The 21,380-nt window shown below is 38.2% G+C and overlaps 1 protein-coding gene across 1 annotated transcript in view; it reads right to left on the bottom strand.

Annotated features, from left to right (window-relative positions):
• The window catches only part of LOC136176389 (disintegrin and metalloproteinase domain-containing protein 18-like), a 101,483-nt gene extending 81,364 nt beyond the window's left edge, over window positions 1–20,119 (bottom strand). The window contains exons 1-9 of the mRNA XM_065946539.1: window positions 20,081–20,119; window positions 19,678–19,919; window positions 19,220–19,305; window positions 19,051–19,127; window positions 12,735–12,790; window positions 9,534–9,612; window positions 9,103–9,179; window positions 7,440–7,617; window positions 5,004–5,069 (exon numbers count right to left, since the gene is read on the bottom strand). Of these exons, the coding sequence (XP_065802611.1) occupies window positions 5,004–5,069; window positions 7,440–7,617; window positions 9,103–9,179; window positions 9,534–9,612; window positions 12,735–12,790; window positions 19,051–19,127; window positions 19,220–19,305; window positions 19,678–19,919; window positions 20,081–20,119 (900 nt within the window). The remainder of the gene's footprint in view (window positions 1–5,003; window positions 5,070–7,439; window positions 7,618–9,102; window positions 9,180–9,533; window positions 9,613–12,734; window positions 12,791–19,050; window positions 19,128–19,219; window positions 19,306–19,677; window positions 19,920–20,080) is intronic.
• Between the last annotated feature and the right edge of the window lie 1,261 nt (window positions 20,120–21,380).

The following is a 21,380-nucleotide window of genomic DNA, read 5'->3' as shown; positions in this document are numbered from 1 at the left end:
GAGAACATAGGCAAAACACTCTCTGACATAAATCACAGCAAGATCCTCTGTGACCCACCTCCCAGAATATTGGAAATAAAAGCAAAAATAAACAAATGGGACCTAATGAAACTTAAAACCTTTTGCACAGCAAAGGAAACTATAAGCAAGGTGAAAAGACAGACTTCAGAATAGGAGAAAATAATAGCAAATGAAGAAACAGACAAAGGATTAATCTCAAAGATACACAAGCAATTCCTGTAGCCCAATTCCAGAAAAATAAATGACCCAATCAAAAAATGGGCCAAAGATCTAAACAGATATTTCTCCAAAGAAGACATACGGATGGCTAACCAATACATGAAAAGATGCTCAACATCACTCATTATCAGAGAAATGCAAATCAAAACCACAATGAGGTACCATTACACGCTAGTCAGAATGGCTGCTATCCAAAAGTCTACAAGCAATAAATGCTGGAGAGGGTGTGGAGAAAAGGGAACCCTCTTACACTGTTGGTGGGAATGAAAACTAGTACAGCCACTATGGAGAACAGTGTGGAGATTCCTTAAAAAACTGGAAATAGAACTGCCATATGACCCAGCAATCCCACTCCTGGGCACACACACCGAGGAAACCAGATCTGAAAGAGACATGTGTACCCCAATATTCATCACAGCACTGTTTATATTAGCCAGGACATGGAAGCGACCGAGATGCCCATCAGCAGACGAATGTATAAGAAAGCTGTGGTACATGTACACCATGGAATATTACTCAGACATTAAAAAGAACTCATTTGAATCAGTTCTAATGAGATGGATGAAACTGGAGCCCATTATACAGAGTGAAGTAAGCCAGAAAGATAAAGACCAATACAGTATACTAACATATATATATGGAATTTAGAAAGATGGTAACGATAACCCTATATGTAAGACAGCAAAAGAGACACAGATGTATAGAACAGACTTTTGGACTCTGTGGGAGAAGGTGAGGATGGGAAGTTTTGAGAGAATAGCATCAAAATATGTATATTATCAAGGGTGAAACAGATCACCAGCCCTGGTTGGATGAACGAGACAAGTGCTCGGAGCTGGTGCACTGGGAAGACCCAGAGGGATGGGGTGGGGAGGGAGGTGGATGGGGGGATCGGGATGGGGAATACATGTAAATCCATGGCTGATTCATGTCAATGTATGGCAAAAACCAGTACAATATTGTAAAGTAATTAGCCTCCAACTTATAAAAATAAATGGGAAAAAAAAGACACTGTCCAGCAAAAACAATTGAAATCATTGAGAGGTACTAAAATAACTTCACAGATCTGTCTGTATTATAAAGGGATTTCTTGAAGTAGATATTTTCTAAAACAGAAGAAATCAGTCACAATATTTTCCATTGCATGCTTAGGAATTAAAGAAGAGTAAATAAATATTTAAAATAATCAACGTGCTCAAATAATTATTTAGGAAGACAGAAATCTTAATGATGTAAAGTGAAAATTATGTGGCATGAATGATTCAAAAAGGTTTGATAAAGAACAAAATGAAATAGGGTAAAGGTGAAAAGAAAGAAAACATTTTTTCTTTGAAACTGATGAATATATTTTTAAAAACTATAGTCAATTCACAATATTATATCAGCTTCAGGTGTACACCATGGTGATTCAATATTTTCATAGATTATACTCCATTTAAAGTTGAAAAAGACTATCAATACTAATCACTTGTGAGAAGATGGAAGATCAAACTGCTACAGTCACTTTTGAAAATTATCAATATCCTCTAAAAGTAATTTACACTAACCCAATGAAATAACATTTTCACTCTTATCTAGATATTCAAAAGACACTATGTTTACCAAATGGATATTTTCCCAAAAAAGACATGCAAGTGACCAACAGGTACATAAAAGGTATTCAACATTACTAACCATCAGGGAAATGAAAACAAAATCCACAGTAAGATTTCACCTCACACCAGTGAGATGGCCATCATCAAAAAATAGAACAAAACAAAAGAAAAAAACAAGAGCTTACATATGCCTAGAAATCTGTCTGCCGTTCAAGAAGCAACAATTAGAAACAGACATGGAACAATGGACTGTTTCCAAATCGGGAAAGGAGTATGTCAAGGCTGTATACTGTCACCCTGCTTATTTAACTTAAATGCAGTGTACATCATGCGAAATGCTGGGCTGGATGAAGCACAAGCTGGAATCAAGATTTCCGGGAGAAATACCAATAAACTCAGATATGCAGATGACACCACCCTTATGGCAGAAAGCGAAGAGGAACTAAATAGCCTCTTGATGAAAGTGAAAGAGGAGAGTGAGAAAGTTAGCATAAAACTCAACATTCAAAAAACTAAAATCACGACACCCAGTCCAATCACTTCATGGCAAATAGACGGGGAAACAATTGAAACAGTGACAGACTTTATTTTCTTTCCAAAATCATTGCAGATGGTGACTGCAGCCCTGAAATTAAAAGACGCTTGCTCCTTGGAAGAAAAGCTATGACAAACCTAGTTTGCATATTAAAAAGCTGACATTACTTTGCCAACAAAAGTCCATCTAGTCAAAGTTATGGTTTTTCCAGTAGTCATATATGGATGTAAGAGTTGGACTACAAAGAATGCTAAACACTGAAGAATTGATGTTTTTGAACTGTGGTATTAGAGAAGACTCTTGAGAGTCCCTTGAACTGCAAGGCGATCCAACCAGTCAATCCTAAAGGAAATCAGTCCTGAATATGCATTGAAAGGATTGATACTGAAGCTGAAGCACCAGCATTTTTGCTACCTGATGTGATGAACTGACTTATTGGAAAAGACCCTGATGCTGGGAAAGATTGAAGGCAGGAGGAGATAGGGGATGACAGAGGATGAGATGGTTGGATGGCATCACCAACTCAATGGACATGAGTTTGAGCAAGCTCTGGGAGTTGGTGATGGATAGGTAAGCCTGGCGCGCTGCAGTCCATGGGGTCACAAAGAGTCGGACACGACTGAGAGATGATTTGAACTGACAAATGCTGGTGAGCATGTTGAGAAAAGAAAACCCTTGTACACTGGGATTGTAAATTGGTGCACCATTATGGAAAACAATATAACAGTTCCTTAAAAAGTTAAAAAAGGAACTACCACATGAATGACAATCCCACTTCTTAGTAGAGAGCCTAAGAAAGTGAAATCAGCATCTCATAGAAATACCTGTATGCCCATGTTTGAAACATTATTCACCATAGCCTAGATATGAAAACAACTTTAAGTGTCCATCAACAGATGAAAGAAGAGAAAAAAGTGGTATATATGTACAATGGGAGGAAGGCCTGGTAATCCACTCCAGTGTTCTTGCCTGGAGTAGCCTATGGACAGAGGAGCCTGGTGGGCTACAATCCATAAGGTTGCAGAGTCGAACACAACTAAAGCGACTTAGTATAGTGCATGTACAATGGCTTAGTATTCAGTCACAAAAAGGAGGAAATTCTCTCGTTTGCAACAACATGATAAATCTGGGGGGCATCGTGCTAAGTGAAATAAGCCAACCCAAGAAAGACAGAAACTGTTGTGGCACGGTATCACTAACATGTAGAATCTAAAAAAAAAAAAAAGGCGAATTTCATAGAAACAAAGAATAGAATCTGGGTTGCCAGAGGAAGTAATGGAGAAATGTAGGCCAAAGGGTACAAACTTTTCAGTTATAGGTTCTGAGCATCTAATGTGCAGCACAGTGACTACAGTTAATGATATGGGGTTGTACACTTGACAGTTAATGAGTTCTCTTAAGTGTTCTAACCACACACACACACACACACACACACACACACACACAGAACAAAGTGTTAATGCCGTGAGGCAGTGAATGTGTTAATTATCTTGGTAAACAATCTGCAATGTACCTGGTCATCAAATCTTCACATTGTACAATTTAGCCATATGCAATCATATTTATCAATTATTCCTCAAAAAATTGGAAAAAATACTAAGTCAGTTGGTCAGCTGGCAAATGTCTATCACAGTTCAAAGGAAACGCTGTGGCCGGAGAGGGTACAGCAGGTTAAGGAGCGGGCAAGGCAGTTAAGAAGTGTGGGCCGAGATCCTGGCCTGATCTGCAGATGAGAGGGTAGGTAGATAGTATTGTGCATCCTAGGCTAGTTTGGGATCCCAATTATATCCATTTCTTGTTGTTTGTTGTTTAGTCACTCAGTCCTGTCTGACTCTTCTGTGTCCCTATGGTCTGTAGTCCTCCAGGCTCCTCTGTCCATGGGATTTTCCAGCCAAGATTACTGGAGTGGGCTGCCATTTCCTTCTCCAGGGGATCTTCCTGACTCAGGGATCCAATTCACGTCTCCTGCATTGCAGGCGGATTCTTTACCACTGAGCCATGGGGGAAGCCTCCTAACCACATCCAAGGCACACCTAAAATTAAGTCTTTTTACTTGGAAATAATCAGAAAATTACATTATGTCTTAAAGGAAGTTTTTCATAATGTTTAAAGTGAGAAGGGAGATAAACCACAAGGTCCCACTTTATAACATAGGGAACTGTATTTAATGTCCTATGATAAACCATAATGGAAAAGAATACTAAAAAGGAATGTTTATATGTATATAACTGATTCACTTTGCTGTACAGTGGATATTGGCACAACATTGTAAATCAATTATACTTCAATAAAAAATGAATTAATTAAAAATAAAATAAAAAAATGTGTGGACTCTGAAAGATAAATTGCTCCAAATTGGCAGTTCTATGTTTTAATTTTTCTATAAACATTTAGCAAAAAAAGTGTGGCTACCTTTCCATGATCATTAGAAATATTAATTTTGAAACCTATAAGAGAGTGAACAATATAAAAAATTTCCATAAATTGATTTCATAAATTTAATACTCAGAAATGATTAAACATTTTGGCTGATGTTCTCTAAGTGACAGCAATAAAATATTAAGCTTTAAGAAGGGGAAAAAAAATGGGAAAGAACAGAGAGAGCAAGGGAAGGAGGGGGAAGTTTGACTTACCAAATCTTTTTCCACTATAATGTGCATTTCTAGATATTGGGGCAATAGTTCTGAAAAAGTTTTCTCCTGAAAAGAGAATTTAGCAAACGTTGATATGCTTTGAATTTGTTAAACACAGACAGCAACATGTAAAGGAGACAAAAGTCTTATATATAATCCTCATGAGGTCTTAACTATAAAAATTAATTGCAAATCGGAAAATTAACTTGAAAACAAATTCCAAGTTTAAAGGAATCCCAGTGATCCTGCTAGAGTACGGAAGAAGTCTAGGTATTCACTATTACTACTGAATAAGAGAAAGTGAATAACTCCATAGCTCCAGACCATAGGCTCTGTGTCCCATTTGATACAACGTAATAATCCTTGATTGTGTCGTTAGCTATAAATCATCAGTTTATTACATCATCATTTAGCACTCCAGTGGCAGTTTTTACAAGAGCTGTATATCTAACATGCTGAAATACCATTTCACACATGGATATTTTAAAGGACCTACAATTTCATCCTTGACCCAAGTGCTCTGGTAACTAAATCTAAATGTAAGGAGGGAACAAAGATGGCATCTGTCATAAAACAGCTTTTTGTTGTCGCTGTTTCTTAGTCATTGTCTGACTCTGTGACTCCGTGGACTACAGCCCACCAGTCTTCTCTGTCCATTGAATTCTCCAGGCAAGAATACTGGAGTGGGTTGCTCTTTCCTTCTCTAGGAGATCTCCCTGACCCAGGGATCAAACTCGTGTCTCCTGCATTGGCAGGTGAATTCTTTACCACTGAGCCAACAGGGAAGCCCCGCAAAATAGCATAGCTTACTATAAATAAACAAGCAAACAAAGAAACTGGATTCAACGGGTAGAGCCTAGGTTTATATTTTCACAGGGAAGTAAACTATGCATGCGTCTTAAATGTGTGTATACTGAGATGTTTATTTCTTTTCTTGGTGTTCAAAATTAACTTCAAAAATATTTTGTGTTTTGGTTGCTCTTGCTGGGCCTGTATAAAAATATAAGTCACTGTTGACAGCCATGGCTTCTGAATTGCAGCCTGGTTGAATATAATTGCAAATTATGTACACACCATAACCAATTTTCAGTATGTTTCTACATAGCAGATTTCATATTTTAATAACAGCATTTTTCCCCATCTGACTTTTCAGATTTATATTCTTATTTTCAAAATAATAAAACTATATCTTTAATACCTGTGTTTTAAAGTGAACTTACAGTACCATTCATCATAATGTCACGTCATCTTCAGTAACTGAACTTCAAAATCCATTCATTTTAATGGATTACTTTTATTCTCTTTAAAATTTTTTGTTCAGTTTTTAAAAATAACTATTGAATCATAGAATATTGCCAAAATAGGTCACAGATCTCTTGTAATTCTCCCCGGTGGTTACATCTTACAAAATTACAGTACATTTTCAAAACTAGGGTATTCACCTGGTACAATGGGTTTGTGTATATCTCTACATCATTTTGTCATGTGTATGTTTATAGAACCACAACTCCAACCAAGATACAAGACTATTTTGTTACCACGAAGATTTCCCTTCTTGTACCTTTTTAAAGTCAATTGAGATTATACAGTCTGAGGAAGAGAAAGAAATCAGAATGGAAAAAAATGAACAGAGCCTGATCTTTTCCTGTGGGGCATCTTCAAGCACACCAACATGTATATAATGGAGGTAATAGGGAGGAGATAGATAAAAGGGCAAAAAGGATCTTCAAAGAACTAATGGCCAAAAAGTTCCTAAATCTCATGAAAAAATTAACTTAAGCATTCAAGAAGCTTAATGAACCCCAAGTACGACAAACTCAAAGGGATCCAATGAAAGACACATCGTAAGAAAACTATCAAGAGGCAAAGACAGACTCTTGAAAGAATCAACAAAGAAGGGACACATTGTGCACAAGGAATCCTCAATAAGATGACTAACATCTGATTTTTCATCAGAGACCGAAAGATAGTGAGCTTAAATGTCCAAAGTGATGAAAGAAAAACACCTGTCAACTAAGAATTCTATATTCAGCCTACAAATTAAAAGTTTAATAATATACAAATGATATAGTATTTTATAAAGACATGTCCCAGTAGTATGTAAACCTATATATCAAAATATTAAAAGCAATTTTACCAGGGCAGTGGTAACTAGTGTTTCTATATTCCTAATTTTATTGAATACTAAGCACTTTTGCTTGAATAAAAATGAAAAACAAGAAATATTACATAAGACAACATAAAACAATAAGCTTGAAGTACATTGTTGCATATTTCCATGTATTTTAGATGGAATATGGATGTTTTATTTACCCGTGTAGAAAAAAGATACCAATTGTTATATTGCTACTCAGCAGTTAAGAACTTCCTTTTCCTGATTAACACAATTCTACAGAAGTAATTTTATAGTCATGACATCAGAATTGTCTCAGTTACCTGTGAGCTTAAATGGATTGTATAGGACTGATCTTTCTGCCAAATATTACTGTAATTTTCTGCAAACATTGGTTTATCTGGATGGTCATTTTTCACTTGATAAATTATGTGCTCAAATCTTGCTGAAGATTCCAAAGGCTCAATGCCATAGCTGATATTTTCAAACTGAAGGAATCCCCTGAATATTTAGAAAACAACAACATAAAAATCCTGCAAATAATCCCATCATCCGGCAAACGATTCCATCAGCTTTATAATTCAAAATGCCATAAGAAATGAGCAATCCTAGTGAGGAACATGTTTTAAAGTCACTCTCTTTTTCTACTTTTTTTTCAGCTATCACTAGTAACTGAGTAACCACATCTGCCTCAGTTTTCCTCACGTATTAAAGAACCAAATATACTGAGAACTATTTTGTTTTTTTCTGTATAGCAGCCACATTCAGTCAAGGTGTATTAAGGCCACCCATGGGGTTGCAAAGCGTCAGACACGACTGAGCAACTGAACTGAACTGACTTGCTGGAAACCAAGGCGTTTGTTGAGAATTCCAAGAATAAAAAGTTCCTGTTCTTACAGAGGTTAAAATAAGGGACAGTGGATACATAGAGTGGAGGTCTAATAAGGCTGACATGTAGGAAAACCACATTCAGAAAATGTCAAGTTTCTGAGTCAAATTCTGGACATCAGGTGACGAAAAGCAAAAGGAAGGTGGGAAGAGCCTCTTTGCTCTGCTCTGGGCCTAGATCTTCATCTGATAAACTCACTACCTTCTACCTGCCACTTCAGTGATGAAAATCATCACCCCTGCCCTTTTACCTCTGGGGTACCTTCTCAGCTAGTCATCTTACATCTGATACAAAGCACACGTACACTGAGAATTTACAACTTGCACTTAGTTAAGTAGCCATTTAATGTCATTTTCCATAACTATTCCAGACAGCTGATACAAAATACAATAATAACATCCAGGGAGATGTTCTAAAGAATTTGGGGGTGGGGTGGGGTGAGTGTGTTTGAATTTTTTTTTAACTGCGTATGCCTCTTTCTCTTCAATATCTTGAACATATCTTCAGTTAGGATTCCCTTGAGTGATTTCACTTCAATGGTTACTACAAAAGCCCACTTATTAATATTAAAAAGTAAGGCCATCATGAAGAAAACATTCTGATTGGAATTCTCCTTAAATATCCCAGATTTGTGTTTCGCAGCCACTAAGTTTTGTTTTAAAGTATATCCTAACTTTTCATGTGTAAATAACCTCAAAGATTCTGTTGTGCATTCCTTGCTCAGCCATGTCCGACTCTTTGTGACCCCACGGATTGCAGCTCACCAGACTCCTTGTCCATGGAACTCTCCAGGCAAGACTACTAGAGTGGGTTGCCATTCCCTTCTCCAGGGAATCTTCCCAACCCAGGGACTGGGCGTGGGTCTCTTGCACTGCAGGCAGATTCTTTACTGTTTGAGCCATGAGGGATGGGCTGTAGCCTGCCAGACTCCTCTGTCCATGGGATTTTTTTCAGGCAAGAATACTGGAGTGGGTTGCCATGCCTTCTTCCAGGGGATCTTCCAGACCCAGGGATCGAACCCACCTCTCCTGTGTCTCCTGCATTGCAGGCAGATTCTTTACCCATTGAGTCATGGGGAAGCCCCAAGATTCTGTTACCTGAGTCCAGAACAGATGCTGAGTGTCACGACTGAATTTGGGAAATCTGCAATGTATCCTTGATAATGACACTGCATCTGAAAAACAGTACAGTGAGGTCAATAAATAATTTATGCATAAAATGTATTGGCAAAAGTTGTAAATATTCAAAACACTAAAACAGTTAAAAGTAATAAGTTTGTGTATCATAAAGATTTATTAAAAGTGGTTTTCAAGGAAAATAAGTATTTGACACATTTCTTTATTTTATACCAACAAGGTGCCCAGATGTGTTCTCTGAATCTGGATTTCATCCTTATCACACATGGAATATGGAATAAAATATTTGTATGAAACCACCAACATGGAACAAGCATATCCCAATGATAACAATAAACCCACTTCAATAAAGAAATGTGTGGTAATGAATGTCTAAGACATCTGGGTCTTACCTTAAAATATGAAGACTCAGAATGCAAGGATCCAGTTTCATTATATGTATAAACCAAAAAGTTCTGGGATACAAATGAGCTAAGGGAAACAAAAACTAAAAGTGGTTGAGTCATGAATTTACTATGAACATAAATGCTAAAGTAATAAAAATAAGAGTAAAATATTTAGGATTCATATAAAAGTATTATTTAATTAGAGTAATTTTAGCATGCTATCACAGTGTAAATTCACTGATCTGACATCTCAGAGAGTTTAGGCTTTCTTAACACCAGAATAGACTTTGAATCCTCCATATTAGATATTTGTGTGTGTGCCTACAAATGTCTTCATTCAACAATATTTGCTGAGTGCCAACAATCTGATAGATCCAATTCAAGGCACTGGGGTACAGCAATATAGAAAAGACAAAACCACAGTCTTCCTCACAGTGCTTCCTCACACATACTGCTAGGATGTTAGGTGATAATAAATAAGGCCTGAAGGTTGGTTGCAAATGTAGACAAGATGGCAAGGAAAGGCTAAATGATTTGATTACTGAAGACCTGAAAAACAAGCCACTTGGATCTGCACAGATCTAAGAGGAAATGCAAATATCCTGAGGCAGAGATAGGTTTTGTGTCTACAAAGACCATCTAGAGGGCTAAGTGCCTGTGGTGAAGTGTGGAGAGAAGACAAGAGACACAGTAAGAAGTGGTGTCCCAGAGATAAGAAGCCACCACTGGGAGATTCTGAGCAGGAAAGGAGCAGGGAGCAACATTTTAATAGAATCAGACTGAATGTCGTGTTGAGAACCTTTTGTAGGACAGATAAGCACAAACAAAGAGATCAGCTAGGCTACAATAGCTGGATGATAGGCTATTATCCACTAAAGACATGATGGTAGCTTGAACTAGGATTATAGCCGTGGTGGAGGTCCAATTGCTGAATGCATTTTTAAAAAATAATTATTTATTTTTAATTGATTGATGATTACTTTAAAATATTGGTTTGATTTCTGTTGAATGCATTTTGAAGGCAGATCACATGGGATTTAGTAATTCATTGAATGTGGGGAAAAACAAAAGAAAAACATAAGACGTCAAGAGTGACTCTAACATTTTTGTTCTGAGAAACTGAAAGAGTAGACATAACACTTACTAAAATAACTGAGGAAAAGACAAATTTTGAAAAATGATCAGAAGTATATTTTAGGCACATTAAATATAAGAATTACAGCAAACTCTTGGTTATTAAATAAGGAGTCAAATGCATGAATGTAGCGTTCACTGAAGAGAAATAAAGTAGAGATATAAGTTTGGGAGTAATCAATACACCCATAGGAGCAGATGAAAGAACCAGGTGATTGAGTATAGCTAGGAAAAAAAGGGGGGTTTAAGAATAGCACCATGAAGTATTTCTAAAATGAGAGAGATGAGGTAAAATCAGAAAACAAACAAAACAAAATCTGAGAAAGACTGAGTACAATGATAAGAGACAAACCAAGAGACTTGCTGTGTCCTGGGAGCCAAATGAAGAAACTGTTTTAAGGAGGAGACGCTGCTCAGCTATACAAAATGCCACTGACTGACTGATCAAGAAAAATGAAGAATAAAAAGTAAATGGCATTTAGAAACATGAGGACAATTGATGTTCTTACCAAAGAATATTTTTTAATGGAATCGTAGTGACCCTAAAGACCAACATGAGTTTATGATCATGAGTTAGATGAGAATAGTCATGAATAAAGTAAGGAAAATTTTCTCCAGTCTTCTGTTCAGTTCAGTTCAGTTCAGTCGCTCAGTCGTGTCTTTGTGACCCCATGAATCAGAGCACGCCAGGCCTCCCTGTCCATCACCAACTCCCGGAGTTTGCTCAAACTCATGTCCATCGATTCGTTGATGCCATCCAGCCATCTCATCCTCTGTCCTCCCCTTCTCCTCCTTCCCCCAATCCCTCCCAGCATCAAGGTCTTTTCCAACGAGTCAACTCTTCTCATGGGGTGGCCAAAATACTGGAGTTTCAGCTTCAGCATCAGTCCTTCCAGTGAACACCAGGACTGATCTCCTTTAGGATGGACTGGTTGGATCTCCTTGCAGTCCAAGGGACTCTCAACAGTCTTCTCCAACACCACACTTCAAAAGCATCAATTCTTCGGCGATCAGCTTTCTTCACAGTCCAACTCTCACATCCATACATGACTATTGGAAAAACCATAGCCTTGACTAGATGGACCTTTGTTGGCAAAGTAATGTCTCTGCTTTTTAATATGCCATCTAGGTTGGTCATACTTTCCTTCCAAGGAGTAAGCATCTTTTAATTTCATGGCTGCAATCACCATCTGCAGTGATTTTGGAGCCCAAGAAAATAAAGTCTGACACTGTTTCCACTGTTTCCCCATCTATTTTCCATGAGGTGATGGGACAAGGTGCCATGATCTTAGTTTTCTGAATGTTGAGCTTTAAGCCAACTTTTTCAATCTCCTCTTTCACTTTCTTCAAAAGGCTTTTTAGCTCCTCTTCACTTTCTGCCAGCCTTACTCAACCACAAAAACGCAGGCAGACAAAATGCAGTTGTTAAAAATAAGTGTTTTCAAAGATGTAGGCACAGAAAATGCTATTTGAGTATACAAAATGTTGAAAAACACAGATTGAGACAGAAAGTAGATTGCTTGTTTTCCAGTGTAGTGGCTGATAACAGGGATTAAATGTGAAATGGTATGACGGGTCTCATGTGGAGAATGAAATGTTTTAAAACTGATTTATGGTTGAAAATTGTGATACTATATTAAACTTATATAATTATGCACTTGAGAGTTTTATGATTATATGTATATACACATAATTTACCAAATAAAGTTATTAAAAACAAATACATATATAATTAAAACCTCCACACAAATACGCCACTAGTTTAATTTTCTGTCTATAACCACATGATATATACACATTTGATTGCATATTGGATATACTTGATACATAACTTGCTGTTCTTGAGTTCACGGATTTAAATGCTTACTTATTTATGCTTACTTTATTTGAAAATAACAAGCTGGAAAATAAAAATTCAAAGATCTGGTAGGCTTAATATTCAGGAACTAATGAATCCAAAACTAAAAAACTAATTAAACAGCCTACATTTTGCCACATATATAAATTTAAATAGCATACAAAAACTTTTTTTTTAAAGCAAATTCTAAGCTTTAAGGCAAAATCATTTCTTACTGTTTTCTGAGATGCAGAGTATATGGTTTTTTATCAATGGTAATGATATAAGTCACCTAAAATAAAGCAAATAAAGATAATTAAGTCATTAAATAGAAATCAGTAATTAATTAGAAATCAGAAATACATAAAATAAAAAAGTATTTTTCACTAAAGTCAAAAAAGACTCATGCAATCCATTTTTAAAAAGCATATATCCTTCAGAATTTATTGTTCTAACTAGCAATAATTTTAAATTTTTTAATAAATTCAGGATGAGGGTGATAAATGTAGGGAATGGCATTTGAAAGGAAGAGATGAAAGCTATATTTTGAATAAATATAACTTTACTATGTATTAATACTAGATTTTACTGTTTATGTTCATAAAAAGCATACTCATCCTTAGCCAGAATGAATGAGGCATAACTGTAGGCTTACATGCTACACAAAATACAATGAAACAATAACATGTTTATAAATACATAAATACACATTCTCAAACACTAGAGCTGCTTTGCAATGCTTCACATATAAGCTAAAGACAGACCTGAGAGAAGGAAGCCAGGGAAGAATGCCGGGGCTCCAGCAATACGAGCTGTGAGACTATAGGGACTAAGCTGTAATGGTCCTCACCACCTTGAAGGGAAGGGGTCCAGGAGCAGGAGATGTACATAGTACACAGTACAGCAGGTTGCTTTTAAAGCATCATCCGGAGGGTGAGAGAGTGTCTAGCGAAACATGTTTTATATAAAAGAACAATACAGGCATGAAATCCAACCTTTGTCCTTTAACAAAATATGATCCTCAGAGGTACCTCCATCTACTGGGTCATATCCTATTGTTGGAAGGAAGTCACAGGTTTTTCCCATACTCAGAGGTGGAGCTTCTTCAATGGTCTGAACACTAGATGGTAGGAACCACTTTGTGAACTTAAGGTCTGTCCAACACCATGGGCAAAGAACAACTGGGGAGCTGAGGAATAAAACCCACAGCTCACATAGTGCTGGGAGACATTCAAGGTCTGATCAACCAGAGGAGAAAAATGTCACTGAACACACTCATGTCATTCAGTAAAGATCACAGAAGGGTCAAAGTTAGTGTTAAGGAGAAACTAACCTAGAAACTAGAGTCAAGGTTACTCTAGACATTCATCCTAAAGGCATTGTGGTTTAGTCACTCAGTCATGTCTGATTCTTTGCGACCGCACAGACTGTCCAGGCTTCTCTGTCCATGGGGTTTCCCAGGCAAGAATACTAGAACAGTTTGTTTCCTTCTGGAGGGTATCTTCCCAACCCAGGTATCAAACCCGAGTCTCCTGCAGATTCTTTACCACTGAGCCACCAAGAAAGCCCTACAAAAGACATTACAAGCATGACATTTTCAATCTGGTTCATAGGTAACCTAACTGCCTGCCGAAACAAAGTATAATACATTTTAAAGGAAAATCACAAAGTTAAGCAATCAACCAAATAAAATTAGCAGGGTTAATCCAATCAAAAATAAATATACCCAGGAACATGAAATAAGCGTGATGAGAGGATAAGAGGCTCTGGTCTTATCTTCCTCCCACAGATATATCAAATATAAGCTTTGCATGGGTCAATTGCCTCTGAGAGAAATCCAGAAAGTAGCAGAATGGCTCCTCAAAACTGAGTGACTGAGAAAATATCCACCATGCAAAAGGGAAGGAAAGGCGGAAACACATACCATAAAATCCAGCCCTTGCAAAATAACTTCCAATCAGGAGAGACGCCCCGATTCTCAGTATCTCCCTCAGCGCCAAAAGGTTTGGACCAGGCATTCAGCGGCACAACTTTTTTTTTTTTTTAACTTTTTATTTTACATTGGAGTATAGTCAATTAGGGCTTCCCTGGTGGTTCAGATGGCAAAGAACCCGCCTGCAGTGCAGGAGACCCAGGTTTGATCCCTGGGTCAGGAAGATCCCCTAGAAAAGGCAATGACAATCAACTCCAGGATTCTTGCCTGGGAAATCCCACGGACAGAGGAGCCTGGCAGCTACAACCCATGGGGTTGCAAAGAGTCAGACACAACGAACAACAAAGCAGGCATAGCCGATTGACTATGTTGTGATAGTTTCAGGTGTACATCAAAGGGAGTCAGCCTTATGTATACATGTATCCATTCTCCCCCAAAATCACCAGCCATCTAGGTTGCCACAGAACATTAAGCGGAGTTCCATTTGCTATACAGTAGGTCCTTGTTGGTTATCCATTTTAAATATAGCTGAGTGTCCATACCCATCCCAAACTCCCTAACTATCCCTTCCCCTCATCCTTATCCCTGACAACCGTACAATCATCCTCTAAGCCTGTGAGTCTCTTTCTGTTTTGTAAGTTCATTGGTATCATTTCTTTTTAGATTCCCCATATAAGGGGTGTCATGCGATATTTCTTCTCTGTCTGATTTACTTCTCTCAGCATGACAATCTCCAGATCTACTCAGCAGCACACCTTTTAAGGCTGCCACCCAAGGGACTGGCTTCCAAGTAGCCTAGTTCAGACAGCCACTGGGACTTGGCGTCCTTGAGTCTCCCATTAAACAAAGAGGCAGATTTTCATGTGTCCATGAGCACGTGTCATGGTTATTCCCAGGTGTATAGATGGGGAAGGCCAAAGCACCCAGCTCTCACTTTCTTCCTGGAAGGGGTTTGACTACTCACATTCTCAGTTGCAGCTTGAAGGTCCAGCTTTGAATCAGACCACACATGTATGCTATTAGTGATACTGCCAGGATACTGCTATCAGAGATACTTCCAGGATTCTGCTATTAGGGATACCAGCCTGAAAGGGCTGGTGAGCGCTTCCCCTGACTACCCTCCCCCACTTTTTGCTCAATTCAACAAGAAAACCAAGTCTCCAGTTTCTTCCTAATAGGAGCTTCTCTATACAATGAGAATCTCGATTTGTTTTTAAATTGAAGTATACTGATGTCCCTGGTAGCTCAGCAGTAAAGAATCCACCCGCAATGCAGGAGACCCGGGTTTGATCCCTGGGTTGGAAAGATCACCTGAAGAAGGAGATGGCAACCCACTCCAATATTCTTGCCTGGAGAATCCCATGGCGAGAGGAGCCTACAGGCGGGCTAGTCCATGGGGTCACAAAGACTCAGACATGACAAAGTGACTCACACACACACATACTAACGTATAATATTATATGCTATGGATGTATAATATAGCGAGTCACAATTTTTAAAGTCTATATTCCATGTTTACTTAGAAAATGTTGGTGATGCAACCTCAACTTTTAAGGCTGCCACCTGAAGGTTTGGATCCCATATCACCCAACTCTGAAATCTGACAGGGTCCGCATTTATAGGTTCCCAGAGTCTTCTTAAGAGAAAATGTTTATACAGAAATGCAAGCACATCCCAGGACTATCTTTCTGGGCTCAAGATAGATGGGACAGGAAAAAAACATAAAAGTCCCAACTCCTCTGTGGAAAGGGTTTGAGTGCATACTTTCCAGGCTACTGCCTGGGGGCTGAGCTTCTTCTAAGTAGCTTATACTTGGCAGCTGACTGGGTACATAATTAGTCATCATCTGGGAACTTGAACAGATGTGAGGGCATTCCCTGTGCTTTCTTGCTCTGATTCACGCCAATGATCATTATAAAACTAACTCTTCAGCTTCTCCCTCAATGGAGTTTGTCCACGTATATTGCCCCACCCACCTTATACAGATGCACTGGAGGAAGTGGCTAGGAAATCACCTAGTTACGGGATAGCTTCCCTTAAGCAGAGAAAACAGAAGGGGTGAAAGAAGTAACATTGTCTCTGCAGATGACATGATCACATGTACAGAAAACCCTAAAGACGATGCCAAAAAACTGTCAGAATTAACACATGAATCCAGAAAAAGTCTTAAGACACAAGGCCAAAATACAAAAATCAGTGTTGTTTATATACACTTAACAATGAACTATTAGAAAGAAGAAGAGGAAACCACCCCCATTTACAATAAGAACAAAAGAATAAAATATTTAAGGATAAATGTAACCAAGGAGGTGAAAAACATACACACTGAAAACTAAAAACCAATCATGAATAAAATTAGAGAAGACACAGATAAATAGATAATCTATGTCTACAAGTTGAAGGGAATAATACTTTTTCATACCACTCAAAGTGATCTATAGATTCAATGCATCCTTATCAAAATTCCGATGTCATTTTTCACAGAAATAGAGAAAACAATCCTAAAGCAGAACATTAATAGCTATAACAATGTTGAAAAAGAAAAGCAAAGCCAGAGACATCACACTCCATGATTTCAAACAATATTACAAGGCTGTAGTAAGACTCATCAAAAAAAAAAAAAAAAAAAAAAGAAAGAAAGAGGGCCTAAATTAATGAAATCAGAAGTGAAAAAGAAGTCATAACTGACATCATAGAAATATAGATGACCATAAGAGACTATTGGTGTTGCTTAGTCACTAAGTCATGTCAATCTCTTTGGCTCCTCAGTCCATGGGATTTCCTAGGTGAGAATACTGGAGTGGGTTGTCATCTCCTTCTCCAGAGGATCTTCCTGACCCAGGGATCAAACACATGTCTCCTGCATTGGCAGGCAGGTTCTTTACCCCTGAGCCACCAGGGAAGATCGTAAGAGACTATTAACAGTTATAAGTCAAGAAAATGGACAACCTATATGAAATGGATAAATTCTTAGAAAGGTACAAATCCCAAGGGTGAACCAGGAAAAAATAGAAAATATGAACAGACCAATTACAGACCAGTAATGAAACATACATAGATTTCAAAACATGTAGACAGACACTGCACATTTCACATCCTGCATCATTGCTTTATACTTTGAGAAAACTGAAGTAAACAACTTGAAGTTTAAAGTGATCATGCAATGACAATATACATACAAATGCAAGCAAATCAGAAAAAAAAGAAAGCTTATATGCAAATATTTTTTCAACAGTAGCTAGTTTACTCTTAATGGAAAAAGATTAATAAATTAAAATTGTGACTCCATGTCCTAAAACTGATAACTCTGACCACCTTAATATCTGTCATCCTCTTTCTCATATATATATGAAAATATATATAAAATATCTCAAAAGGTTAATGTGAGAATTAATGAGAATAGTATATGAAAAAAAAACTTCTCTAAAGGAAATTATTTTATTATGATTTTCAAGTACAATTTCATACTTTTAGTTTTTACTATAATTTTTTAGTAGTAGAACATAATCATGTTCTACTGTATGTCAATACTGTATGTCAAAACAGAGTTATTGGAGTCTTAATTTTTTTTTTTTTTTACTTACCCATTTCAAAAATTATTCTTTCAAACTGAAAGCATTTTCTCAGGGTTTCTATATATTGACCCCATTTCTTAACCACGTGGAAATCTAAACCCCTATATTATGATTTCTAGTTTCTGGTCTGCAATCTAAAACAGTATAACTATGCCAATTTGAAGTATTTTAATCAGGAAAATATTCAAGATGGAATGTCTTCAATTTAATTAGTTTTTAGTAGCAGTACACACTTTTCAAATTCTTTTTCTAATTAATATTTACTGACATGTTTTCATTGTCAGTAAATGTGATATCTATCACTTTAAACTTCAAATTGTTTAATTCAGTTATTTAAATATTATCAAATTTCAGGCAAATGTGATACTTTTAGTTTTCCTTTTCTTTGGCCATTATTTCTAATAAGTCTGATGTGTCTGGGTCAGATTCACAGGTCTAAATCTTGCTCAAAACCATTTTTTCTGTCACTTTAACTGTGACCATTAATAATGTTTTCTTTCCATAAATTGTAGTCTGAACCATTGTCACACTTAATTAATGTTGTTTATTTCTACCAGTATGATTCATCAATAGTATTTAATATTTCTTGAAAATTGTGAACAAGTGCTTCAGAAGAGTCTGAGAGATGAAGGGAAGGGCCCAGGAATTAACAATAAAAACATGTGACTTTGCAAGTGAATACAAATCAGTATGATCTGATTCAATGCAAAGGTAAATGAAAATAATCTTAAGCTTTTAAATTATAAAACTGATACTCTTTAACTTTTTATTTGATATTGCAGCATAGCCAATTAACAATGTTGTAAGAGTTTCACGATGGACAGCAAAGGGACTCAGTCATATATATATCCCTGTATCCACTCTCCCCCAAACTCCCCTCCCATCCAGGCTGCCACAAAATATTGAGCAGAGTTTCCTGTGCCATACATACTGTAGGTCCTTGTTGGTTACCCATTTTAAATACAGCAGTGTATACATATCCATCCCACACTCCTGAATTATTCCTTCACTCCATCTTTAAAAGTAATATTGTTGATCATTTACCTGCTTCTCCCAATCTTCACTCTCATTTGACCTTATCTTCTGTGGAACTGTGACATATAGGAACATTCCCTCAGAATCTGTAGTAAGAAAGTGGGATTTTTTTTTTTTTCCAACAGTCCTCTACGACAAGCATGGGATTCTTAAGCTTTGAGTACATGGTGGGGTCTACAATTGTAAGTCAATTTATCTACGTGTGTCCAGCCTCCTTCTTGGTCCCCAGATTTCAACAGATTTTCAATGGCATACTGAAAATGGCTAGGAAACAAATGGAGAGAGAACAGACAATGCTGCAGGACCATCCTGCTGGCTTCCAGAACCACGGTGAAGCCTTTCCCTCGGGTCTCTGAGGAATAAAGCCAGGGCACTACCGAACGTGGTTAAGTCCTCCGGCTACAGAGTGGGTGACCCAGAAAGGCCTTCCGCGGCTGAGACAATGCATCCTTGGCTAACATCTTCCATCCCCTATCCTGGTCCGGGGGTGGCTGGGGGTGGGAGGAAGGCACCATCAGAGAATCCCAGAAAGGGGCGGCAGGTAGCCTAGAGCTACAGAAATTGCTCCGCAGGAAGATCTCAGCTCTGCTCAGTACCCAGAAGAGGGAGAAGGAAGTCCAGGCTCCGCAGTCTTACCCGGGCTGGCGAGCAGCCCTCCAAGCGCAGCAAGCAGTGAGAGGAGCAGGAACATGGCTGGGTGGGGGCGCAGGAAGCAGAGCCGGGTGAGAGACCGTTGGGTATCCCTGAGGCTCGCGGTCAGAACCCTCCGGAGCACAGCATGCTGCCCCGAGCCCTGGGCGTGATGACCAGGGCCTCGAATTAGCTCTCAGCTGCACTGGCTCATCCCTGGGCATCCTGAGTGACTGGGCGCTCAGGGCCTAAAGAAGGAACCGCAGGCAAAAGCTTGCGCCTGCGCACAGCGGGTCTGTGATGACAACGTGGACATCCTTCCAACTCTTCAGCAGGGGTAAAGGGGCAAAGAAGCATACGGTCCACGGGGTCGCAGAGTCAGACACGACTGAAGCGAATTAGCACGCACGCTCTTCTGGGGAAGTTCCCGGTAATTTCCATTCTCCATGTGACGGTTTTCTTAGAAACTTTTATTTGCTATGGTGGGAGAGAAAAATGAAACTAGCAATATTAACTTTTTTTTTTTTTTTTTTTACAAGAAAATTTCTTAAATCGTGCTACTGCCGACCTCATAATCTTTTTAAAAAAGTCTTTTCAAACACGGAAAAATCAAGAATATGGAACTTGACCCTGGATAGGACAATACAAAGCATTTTTCTTCAACTGTGTCCCTATTCTTAAATACAATGTTAGGTTATACTCTGCTGAGGAAAGGGAAAAGGAAACTTTGAAATGGAATCTAAGAGTGGTTTGTTAAAACTCCGTTTAGAACCATACAAAGGAAGCTGTAGAAATGATACAGCCAGCAGGACAAACTCAGAGAGGAAAGGGGGCACCAGGGCAGAAGACAACACACAAATCTTCTGACAAATATCTTAAACTGCTTGGGCTCAAAAGCTAACTCACCTTCTGCCCACCACTCATCCTCACCTTCCTTTATCCCAGGACAGTCCACAGAAAGGATGTATTGTACCAACAATTACAAAAATAAAGTCTGATCAGGTCTAAAACTTGGACCTAGGAGGCAATAACACTCCTGGGAAACCGATCCTGAGAAATTAGTTTTAAATAAGGCAGGACATGAATCATAATGGGTCCAAATAAGGTAGTGGCAAAGGGGATGAGGGAAAGGTATGGTAGAATCATCCTGATGTGTATGGTTTTTACCACAGAGTTCACCCACTTAAAGCACACAGGTGAATGACTGTAGGATTTTCAATATATTCAGAGATATGTGCAACCGTTACCACAGTCAGTTTCTGCTCTCTCACCTCAAAAGCAAGGCCTCTACCCTTTAACTGTTATCATCCCCCACCCCAGTTTTTCATTCCCCTCTTTCCCACACCCCCCACCCCGCAAGCAGTTAATAATCACTATTCTTGGTCTTTCCAGATGTTCCTGTTCTGTATGTTCCATAGAAATGCATAATATATGGTTTCTGTGACTGATTTTATTCACAGAAACCATGAATAGAATAATGGTTTCAAGATTCATCCACCTGTTGCATATCAGTGCTTCCTTCTTCTTTGTGGGTGAATACTATCCCATTGTATGGATGGACCACCTCTTGTGTATCCGTCATCAGCTAGCTGCTCATTTGGCAAAGGAAACTCTTGGCCTTTGTGATGAGCTCCCCCCACGTCTAGCCCAGGATCACTTCCCTAAATCATAAATAACACTTTGAAATGTGCAGAAGCACATCCGTCAAG

Source organism: Muntiacus reevesi, chromosome 10, assembly GCF_963930625.1.
Source record: "Muntiacus reevesi chromosome 10, mMunRee1.1, whole genome shotgun sequence".
Taxonomy (NCBI): domain Eukaryota; kingdom Metazoa; phylum Chordata; class Mammalia; order Artiodactyla; family Cervidae; genus Muntiacus; species Muntiacus reevesi.
The sequence above is the reverse complement of the archived record's forward strand: the minus strand, read 5'-3'. Positions and strand labels throughout refer to the sequence as shown.